This window comes from Parus major, chromosome 3, assembly GCF_001522545.3.
Source record: "Parus major isolate Abel chromosome 3, Parus_major1.1, whole genome shotgun sequence".
In the NCBI taxonomy this organism is placed as follows: Eukaryota; Metazoa; Chordata; class Aves; order Passeriformes; family Paridae; genus Parus; species Parus major.
This window is the reverse complement of record NC_031770.1, coordinates 10541939-10552334: the sequence shown is the minus strand read 5'-3', so window position 1 is coordinate 10552334 and position 10396 is coordinate 10541939. Positions and strand designations below refer to the sequence as shown.

Genomic DNA, 10396 nt, shown 5'->3' with positions numbered 1-10396 from the left:
GTTTCATATTCCCTGATAACAGAAATGCAATAAATTTCTCCCCCAGAGCTCTGGTCACTGCTGTCTTCATCTGGATAAGATAATATAAGAATGGGGGATCTCTAACCATCTTTTTCAGTCTTTGGGTTATACAAACAAAAATAGTTCTTGCTTTAATACTGTGCCATAGCTCAACATATATGTATATTATACCACTATTTCTAAGCTTCATCAATAACAGAAATAGAAGGAACCATATCAACCCAACGAAGTTTTCTAACCCCATACATATAACCGTCATATCAATATTTGCGAAAAGCCAATAATATAACATGTATCTATAACAGTTCGAACTATGAGACACCAGTGGTGCTGGAAAATAAGTCCCTAAAAAGAGTCTCTCCTAAAAGAGAGGCTTCAGAGAACGCAAGCCCGGACCGGGCTCCGCACACACGGACGGGCCCCGCCATGGCGGGCGCTGGGGACCTGCCGGGGCCTTTCCCTTTGGGGCTGTCCACGGCCTGCCTGTGTGGGATTGTTAACGGTGCAAGAAGCGGCAGGGGCAGGGTGGCAGCAAAGGCTCCACTACAGCGGCAGCAGAGGCTTTAGCTGAGCGGCAGCCGCTGGCTTTCGCCTCTCCGCCCTGCTTTATCGCCAGCCGTTCCCTCGCTCCCCGCGCTTTGTCATCAGGCAGCGCGGGGCACCTCAGGACGGTGGCCGGGAGGGCGCTGGGGCCCGTCATGGCGGCGGCGGTGGTGGCGGCCGGCCGGGCGTGTGCCCGCGGCGCGCTGCGAGCGGCCTGGAGAGGTGATGGGGCAGAGCGGGCTGCGGGGGAACCTCCGCGGGGAGGGCAGCGGCCACCGAGCCGGGCAGGACCCGGGGGAGGCGGGGGGACGCCCCGCAGGGCGAGGGGAGCGCGCTGAGGGTGCCCACCCGGACATCATCAGTGTGCACATCCATCAGTGTGCACATCCATCAGTGTGCACATCCAGACATCCGTGTGCACATCCAGACATCCGTGTGCACATCCAGACACTGAGGTGTGCGTGCACGGCAGCGCGGGTGAGGCTTTGCGGGGTCCCTGCTGCCTTCCCACGGCTCTGAGGTGTGACCTGCAGCCCCTGGTGCCTCCCCCGCTCCCGGGTTTCGCTGCGGGATCAGGGAAGTTTAGGTGGTGCAGATCTTCCTCATCCTTACAGGGTTCTGGGCAGGGCAGCTGTGCTTTTGGAAACCTGGATCGGTCACCCAGCAGAGGAACACGGGCAGTAACATCTGCCTTAAGATGATGGAGTGACGTGGTTCAGATTATTATTTTCTACACATTCTTTCTACCTTTCTTCTCTTACCTCATGGTGGACGTTTTTAGTCAATAGGAATCCAAGTTTGTTTTCTCTTATTTTTCTGTAATTTTTCTTTCTGGTTTTTAATCTTCTTCAGTCACTTTTCAAAACTCAGATGTATTATTTTTTTCCCCAGCAGGGGTTAAAGTATACTTAGAAGGAAAGGAAAATATATTTATCCTCTACAGTCCTCTAAAAACTTTCTCATCATCCTTTTCTTAAACAAAGTCTAAGTAGTTAATGAATTTCAGGTCTCTTTTCATCCTCAAGGCAATCTGTAATGAAGTGGTGCCAAGCTCTGATTAGAGCCTGAACATTAAGAGGGGCTTGAAAACAGCCTGGTGGAGTTTCCTTAGTGGAGGGAAACATTTTCACAGTCTAGTCACAAGAATATCCTTAAAAAAACCCAACCATTTCTTGCAGGTAAACCAGGAAAAATAAAAGGCTGCAACTACTCCTTAATAATTTATTGAAAGGACTCTGTCAGCAATATGCTCGAAGCCTTCTTGCCTTCCTCTCTTTGTGACATTTTCTGTTGCAGTGTTTTCCCTCCCACATTCTGCTTTGCATTTCAAGACAAAAGGTTCAAGTCTGATTCCCTTTGAAAATCACTGGCTTTCCTTCCCATGCATTTATTTGCAGAAAATGCAGTTTCAAGGAAGGAAATGTGCTACCTATAAACACCTGTCTGTCTTTGTTCCCAGGGTTTGTTTCTGTGCCAGTGAAAGGGAGCTGCAGTTCCTACTCCAGCCTGGCATGGGCATTCCAGACACGGTGCTCCCTCTCTGCCCCCTGGACTGGGAGACTCGAGCAGTGCAGGAAGAGCAGTTTCTTCAATACAGGTAAGTCTTGAGTTGGATAAAAATTCCTAGCTGTAACAAGCAGGAGAGGGGAAGAAAACACTGCTTTGGAGAAATACAGTCATGAAAATCTGTGTGTACTGACTTTTTTTTTGTATCCCCTGAGATTACAGTGGCAACTACAGGTGTTGACAGAAGGATGTGCACAAAATCAGTTTATCATCTTTTAATAGCAAACAAGGGTTTGCTTTTTGTCACAGTGGATCCATCTAATACATGTCATTGGATGGGAGGAGGAAGCAGCTTCCCCTCTGTTTCCTAGGCCTTTATTGAGAGTATAAATTGTGTGTTTATCTTCTAAATTACTTTTGAGCCCCAGGCAAGACGTGCTGTTCAAGCTGTGCTGCCTCAAAAGTGAAATTACTGAATGCAATAATGTGTTACACAGAAACTGTTGGTAGCAATCCTGCAGATTGTCTGGTCTGGTGCAGCCTTTTCCTCCAGTCCTGAAAGGAGCTTTAGCCATGCTCACCATAACTGAGGAATGATGGCTGTTTAAATTCACACTCAGGACTGTCAACTGAGGTAACTGAGGGGCTTCTTCACCTGCTTTGTGGTTCCTTATCCTATCCCTCAGGGGAAGAGGAGGAGAAATGGTAAGGATGCAATCTCTGGCAGAGATAACTGCAGCAATTAGAGAGTCAAAATGTGATTTTTAAAACCCATAGAATTTAAGGGCTCTGCAGAATCAGGCTTTCAGAACTGGTGGTCTTTTTCTATTCTCAACATCCAGGTGACAGAATACTGCATCTGTTTTCCTCACATCTGCTAAAGAAAAGGTGTTAAACAGTCAGGCTGGGCTTGCTGCTCATCTTATCCAGTAAATTTTGACCATTGACTGATTCCAGGTGATTGAGGGTAGAGAGGTCTCCAAAGACTTGGGAAAGGCTGCAGTGTGACCTGCAGCCTCTGAATGGAAAAGGCTTTCTAAGGATGCCACCTGCAGGAAAAACTCGTTTAGACAAGCAGCAGCAAGATAGGAATATGTAAGAAGCCACCCTCTGTTGTTATTTTGTTTATCTTAAATTGGATGTGTAGCACCACAAGTGATTGCAGTGTGATTAGAATTTGTAGGTTAGATTATTTCCTTAATTAGGCTTGTATTCATATTCACAAGCTCTGGATGAGCTCTGTTTTACCAGGAACTTTTCCAGGTGTCTAGTTAAATGACTGAATTAAAAATACTTGCTGGGATGGCATCCGTGCTGTTTAGTAAAATTTTATATATTTAGGCAAACTACCTAAAACTATTGGCTTATTTAATAATGTGCAACAACCTGGAAAAATGCAAGTGTACCTCCTTTATGTATTAAGCAGAGACAGTAGCCATGAGATTCAGAAGACTCAGGGTTTTGTATTTCAAAGTAAAATCATTCTGGGAACACTTTCTCTTACAGAAGTAAAAAGCAAAATCTTCAGAATTCAAATGAAGTGGATACAAGCAGTATAAATCACTCAAATCCTTAGCAGTGCAGTTGCTCCAGAAGTGGCAACATTTAAAATGCAGATATGACCATTTTATGTGAAATAGCTGTCAAGAGAAATGTCAGCCAAATGTCAGGGCTTTGTGACTGAGAAAGGTGACTGGATTTTTTTTTCTCTCATTAGTGAATGCTTAATTATCTTCCATCATTCCTTGGGTAATATTACAATGCTCTTGTTAGTGGGGTCATCTGTACCTTCAACATGACTATTATTTTTAATTGTTTGACTGGTTTAAATAGAAGGAATTAATTTAAATAGGAGGAATTGCAATTATCCTAGGCATTTATCTCTGATCCTTACCCAGATAGTTCTCTCCTGCAACCCTGACACAAAAACATGCAGAGAGATTTCTTCTTGTCCTGTGACATATTTTAGTGAGTTTTTAATGAAATAGTGTAAAATTATCTTCTTATTCCAGGCTTATTCTTTCCCCTTTCCACCCTCCTGACCATGGGAAGCAGTTCAGTTTTCATTTACTGGTTTGGCTGTCTCCCAGCCTGAGGAATTATCTTTGACCCCAGACATCCAAACCAGCCTGATTATCCCAACATCCATTATGTGTCCAAGTGCATGTGAGATAAAGAGCTTTTATTTGATACTGGGGGTATATAAAAATCATACTCTCCTACTCACAGTTAATTCCATTAGCTACCCCTGAGAGCTGTGGGATCACAGAATGGTTTGGGTAGGAAGGACCTAAAAGAGCATCTTGTTCCAAAGCCAATTCTGTGGCTGGGGACACCTTCCACTGCTCCTTGAGGCTGCTCCTTAATTACATTTTGTGTCATGTTTTTGTAGCTTAATGTGAGTTTTCTTTGGGCTAAATTGTTCATTTTGACAGCCATGTCTAACTCGGTGTTCAGAATTGAAAAAATACTTACTTACTCAATTTACAAAGAATTTTTCTTCAAGTATGAACATTCCAGATAAATAATTACAGAGCTGCCTCTTGTCATTATCATTGGTACCATAAGAAGAGTTTTGATGTTTCAGCATTAAGGATGTAAAGAGTTACATCTGTACAACTGCTTTTTAAATTACTTTTTTTCCTTTTACAAGGGAATTGTCTGTATGTTGAAAAATAGTTGGTTAATTGCTTTCAGTCAAAAGAAAGGGAACTAAATGCCTTATTGTTAATTGTACCTGGAGAGGCATTCTATTGGGTTTTGATTTGATTGGGGTTTTTTTACTGTATTTACTTTGATGGTTTTATGGCATTACTTTTCAAAGGCATTTAGCCTCTGATTTTCATTTTGTTTTGAGGAACTGAACCAAGCCAAAGGTGTTTAGTTTGCAAACCTCACTGAAATGTCTCTTCTCCATATCCATCTGGTGACACTGAGGTATGATAGTTACTAAAAATAAAAAATGAAAGCTTTAATAATCAAAGCAACCTGCAAAAGATGGTAGCATTTACAACAACATATACTAGCTACCTTTAATGTCCTTGGTTTTTTCATAAAATGTTATTAAAAAAAAAAAAATACAATTTCTCAGCTGCTGAGATTGTAGCTGGATTTATTCAGGGTTTGAATTGAGACTGACAATCAACCTGACAATCCCACATCTACAACTTCTGCTGACATAGTGACAAATTGCCAGGTTTAGAAAATGTGAAATTCTAATCTGAGTGCAGTGTGGAAGTGTGCTCGAGGTTTGCAGTTAAATGGAGTTATTCCCTGTGTCAGTGGAGCAGTTTGAATGTATCTTTTGGAATATTTTCCAGGTCTGGGATTTAGTTGTACTATCAGGATGCAAGTTTTGTTTCTGGATTTTGAGGAAAATGCCCAAAACTTTCCCATTCTATCTTGGGGGAAAAAATAATTAGAATATAGATGTCTTTTTCTGCCAACAAATTTGCAGACCCACCTAAACAAAATTTTTATGCAATCCACATAATTGGAGCTTTTGCATTTTTTAACAATGTTATTAAATTACTATGAATAAGTAGGTAGCCCCAAGAGCTTCAGACTTGTATTAACAAAATCAAACACAGATAACACCCTCAGGAGATGACATCTGCAGAGGGTGGAGGCAGAATTGCAAACAGGAGCATGTATTTTGCTTAAGCAGCCCTTTTTTCTTAATGGCCTCACCGAGGGGGTGGAGATTTTTGTCTTCTCCTTATCTTTCAGCAGAGCTCAGTATCAGATATGCATCATGTGCTGCCATTTAAAAAGGCTGTGAGGTCTCTTTTGAGAAAGGGGCTCTTTCTTTGAAGAAAACAATGTTTTGAGTGTGGTGATTTAACACACTTGAGAATAATCTGGCCCTATATCTCATTTCTTACAGATCTTATAGATCCATGCTTTTCTGCTCATGGGCCAGGGTTAGACAGGGAATCAAGAAACTGATGTCATATGATGGCAGACAGTGGCATTTCAGAAGTGAAGTGGCAAAAGCAGTTCTTATTTGGGATGATCACACTGATTTTGATGAGCCTGCTGTAGACTCTCACATGTTAACAGTAATCCCTCTGGTATTAGTATGCCATTGTTCCATTTTTCTCTCATTATTAAATCTCTTTGTATTCTCATCTGCAGAATATTCCCTTTTGAATCATGGAGGAGAGGATTCAACCTAGAGTTAAACATTTTCCATAAGTAACTTTACAAAGCCTGAGTAGGTCTTGGAACTAAAGACCTCCACCTTTAAAGCTAAGAGGAAAATATATTAGAAACATAACTTCTCAGGGATAACAGATGGTATGAACTGAGCTGACAGTTTCTGAACAGTATACGAGTTCAGCTGAAGATGATTAAGGTGTATAAAGTCAAACTCCATCTTTGTTTTGGATGGTTCACTGCTGTTGTTTTGGAAGTAGGTTTCTAATGTAATTGTGAGAATGACTCCAGCCACTCGTAAGAATTGAAGTTGAATGTTAATACATGCAATTGGAAGTGACATCTAAATTATTTGAGTCATGTTCAGCCACTGCAATGAGTTGTAGGTTTTGCTCTTAAGACAGCTGCTGTGTGTATGTTTTTTTTCCTAGCACCTTTACCCTAAATGCTTTGTAGTTAAGGATATTGTTCTTAGATACACTTTGTAAGAAGGTGGAGAGAGAATATGACATCATAAGGCCTAGATTTAAAAATGCAGTGGAGCACTCCTTTTCCTAACCTAAGCTACTTGAATTGCAGTTCTTTGCTAAATCCTGGTTAGAGTAGTTCATGGAGCCTGCTTAGTGCCAGCCTCTGTCCTAGGAATCATTTGAGTACACATGGAAAAGGAGCTGGAAGCAGAAAGTTATTTTTTGGATGAATGGTGTTTGTGAAACAGCAGAGAGATGTGTATTCCTGCAGAAAATGGGAGACCATTCAGTCCCTCAAATCAGAAAGTGTGTGAGTCTCCAGGTTCCAGATAAGTGTGTTAAACTTCTGGATTAAGTAAAGGGGGTAAGTTAATTAAGTTAAAGGCCTGCATCCGAGAAGAAATGTCTCATTGTGGTCATTAAGGAGCGGTGTATAGATGGTAATTTGTCATTAAATTTGTAGTAGAATATGTTTCAGCACATTCTCTGCTGGTTCACATTTCATATGCATTAAGCATTTTTTTCTAAATCTTGTTTATATTTGGAGATGGTGGCAGGTCCATTGGTGTCTGGAGAAGGAATGGGATTGGAGTATCATACCTTGTAAGATTTCATCTGTTAATAAAAGTGTGTATTCCAGGCTGAAACTTGGAAGAGAATGTAAGTGGTTCAAAAGACCTTACTGAGTTCCTTAAGGTAATGCAGCTGCACAGATGTGATGTGGTTAGTGGACAACAGTGCATTGAAAGAAGCATGTTTATTATAATAAGCCCTTTAGTCTTTTTATTATCTCAATATTAATGTCTTTGTTTCTCTGCTGCTGTGCTGCCACAGGCTATTTGTCACCAAAAACCTTAGGAAAAGATTACCTGTACTTGAAAGAAGTGAGCCTACTTAGCTGTTTTACAAAATTGATTTTTTCTTCTCTTTTTGCTCCCTTCAGTTTTCCAACTGACTGCTCTTTGTCTTTCTTTGTATGCTCAGCAAGCTGTGAACTCCTCTTGCAGGAGACAAAGAAATCTGATTTTAATCTCAGTTAATGAGTATCTAGGATACTGGTTTTGATGGGGTTTACAACAGGTCGTTTAATACTTGGGGTTTACTGAGGTGTGGCCTGATATTCATCTGATAAATACCTGTCTCATTCCTGATATTCAGGGATAATATAAAAAGACACAAACCCAAATCCTTTCCAGAATATTACAAAATACTTTTCTGTAGATTAAACAAAATGGAGTGATGTCACACAGACTTTCTGTTGGTGGTTGTTAGTGATCAGCTTGCATAAAGCATGCTTTCAGCTCAGTTCAGTAGTGGATCTTTTTGTAGTCTATAAAATAAAATCTTACAAATGACACTTTTTCCCCCCACTCAGTAGCTCTGTGCTTTTGGGTAACTGACTAAAAATGTGTAGTTGCTTTTATGATTGGTTCTATTTCAGCTCTTGAGGAATGCTTGCAACACCCTATTTTGCAAAGGCAAAATAAAACAAGCCCATAAATCTCAAAAGACCCTGCATATCTGCTGTGGTGTCTTCATTCCAGAACATCTCTACAAGTGTGAAAGCAGTGCAGCAGTCCTCCTTTCCATCTGGAGTTACTTCCTCCAACTCATCACATTTCTCCTGCCTATGTATGTGCTTGCTAATCACCTTGGTGCTTTGCTGTCAAGTCAGATTGACCTTTCTTACACACAGATTTTTATTTTCTCTAGTGGTGTGTTGTCTGTCTGTCATAAGCAATGTCCCCAGCATTGTAATCTTCCTGATGACAGCCTATCCCTTTCATTTCCCATTCTTGTCACTTTGTCTCAAAATCAGCGTGATGCCTCCATCCTATAAAGAACTCAGCCCTGCAGCCTGCAGGCTTCTGATGTGTTTCATTAAATGCAGCTGCTTTCCAAACACATGATGGTATTATTATAGACTGATTAAATGAACTGCACTTTGGGACCAAATGTGATGTTTTCATCTGGTTCTAATTTTGTCAGAATTTGTGCAGTGCTTGAGGCCAAAGCTTGACTCGGCCTGACCCGTTCTTCATGGTTCTGTTGGCATTGAGCGTTCTCCTTTGGTGCAAGACAATGTCCTTACTCTGTGACCTTTGCTACTTTCCTCTATTGGAGTTAAAGTGATCTGATTGTATGTATATTTGGAGTGCAGCTCAAAGTGCAGGATTTTTTTTGGTATTACCAGCTCCAGAGCTGCTCTTTTCTCTCAGCTGCTTGTTGCTGCCCCTCTGCAGCCTCCTTTGTAGCTGTCACGACCCTTTGTGAAGTCACCCAAACTGCAGATTGTGGGACTGTTCCAGCTTAAAAATAGCCTTGCAAAGAAAAACTTAAGTAGCTTTATTGTGATTCCATGTTTCCAAGCTAGCAGGATTATCATTTTTAAAAACAGGATTGCTAGTTGCACAGTGTTTTCTGAATAAGCTAAGAAGCTTAACAGGATTGATGATCAGCCTTCCACCTAATGGAACAGTCCCATGTTTCACTTAGCTTGAATTTACTGAAAAATGCATTACCTACTTACTTTGCTTTTTTTTTTCCTCTGAAAAAAAAATTGCAGTAATGAGGTAATGCATTTTTATATAAGTTTTTGTTGTTTTTGGTGTGGTTTTTTGTTGTTTTTTTTTCCTCTCCCCCACATTTATCTCACAGCTACATGCATTGGTGTGTTGTGATCAGCTGGAAGGTTTTTAGTGGCTGACAGTTCACACACTGGTTTTAAGCCATTTGATACAGCTGCTGTTTGTGGGATTTTTTTTTTTTTTTACTTCTAAACCTCTGAACATTGGGGTTCACTTGAATGTTTAGAAAAGAACATGTAATTTCAGACAAAAACTTCCTGTTTACAGGGACTAAAGCCTACCCAGGAGCAAATTCAGTTCTTGCCTCACAGCATATAAGAAGTGAGATAAACTGCTGTTATCCGTGGGCATTTCTAGTGGTCTGTAATACACAGATTTCCACTTGTTTGCAGTAGAACCAAAAACCCCATTACATGTTTTGCCTGTTCATGCACAATGAACCATTTTTGGGTATGTAGTGACTTTGAAGGCCACTCTGCTCTTGGCTGTCTTGAGGTAACACTGTTTTGTAGCTCCCTGGACTTGCAGAGTTGTGTGTCCTTCCTTTCAGTGTGTACTGAGCTTTGATTGCTGGGATGAGGATTCTCAAAAAGGAATCAGTTGTGCTTCCTACTTGGGAAAAGATATTTGAGCCAATAAGTGTGTGTCAAACTCTTGGAAGATCCACCTTGACACATTAAACAAGCTTAATACAGAAATAAACCTGGGCACTTAGTGGTACCTCTGGGCATCCTGGATTGTTTCTGTCCCTCACTGTGTTATCAGCATGGCAGAGCTTGCCCAGTTCCAAAGCATTTTCCAGTCTGTGGGGCTGGAAAATGGAGCTCTCAAGTGCATTAATCTGAAAAGAATGAATTGCTGGTGGAAAGTGGTAGTGATTTTATGGTTATTTTAATTCCCCTGGTTAAAAGTGTTTACTGACTTTTTTTTGTCTACTTTAAATAAACAAAATCAGTTTGTAATCAGGGAGACAAGATTTACACTGCCATAGTAACACTGCCCCTGGGTCAAGCACGTAATAGCATTAATATGCAAACAGAACCATGGTGATGCTTCTGCATTCTGGCTGGAGAGATGGGCAGGGAAGAACCTCCTGAAATTCAACCAGGG

General features: G+C 41.1%; 1 protein-coding gene across 1 annotated transcript in view; it reads left to right on the top strand.

The window, feature by feature from the left end:
* The first annotated feature begins 687 nt into the window (after positions 1-687).
* Positions 688-10396, top strand: part of MRPS5 (mitochondrial ribosomal protein S5) — a 26643-nt gene continuing 16934 nt past the window's right edge. Inside the window, exons 1-2 of the mRNA XM_015621035.2 lie at positions 688-786; positions 2024-2161. Of these exons, the coding sequence (XP_015476521.1) occupies positions 720-786; positions 2024-2161 (205 nt within the window). The 5' untranslated portion in view covers positions 688-719. The remainder of the gene's footprint in view (positions 787-2023; positions 2162-10396) is intronic.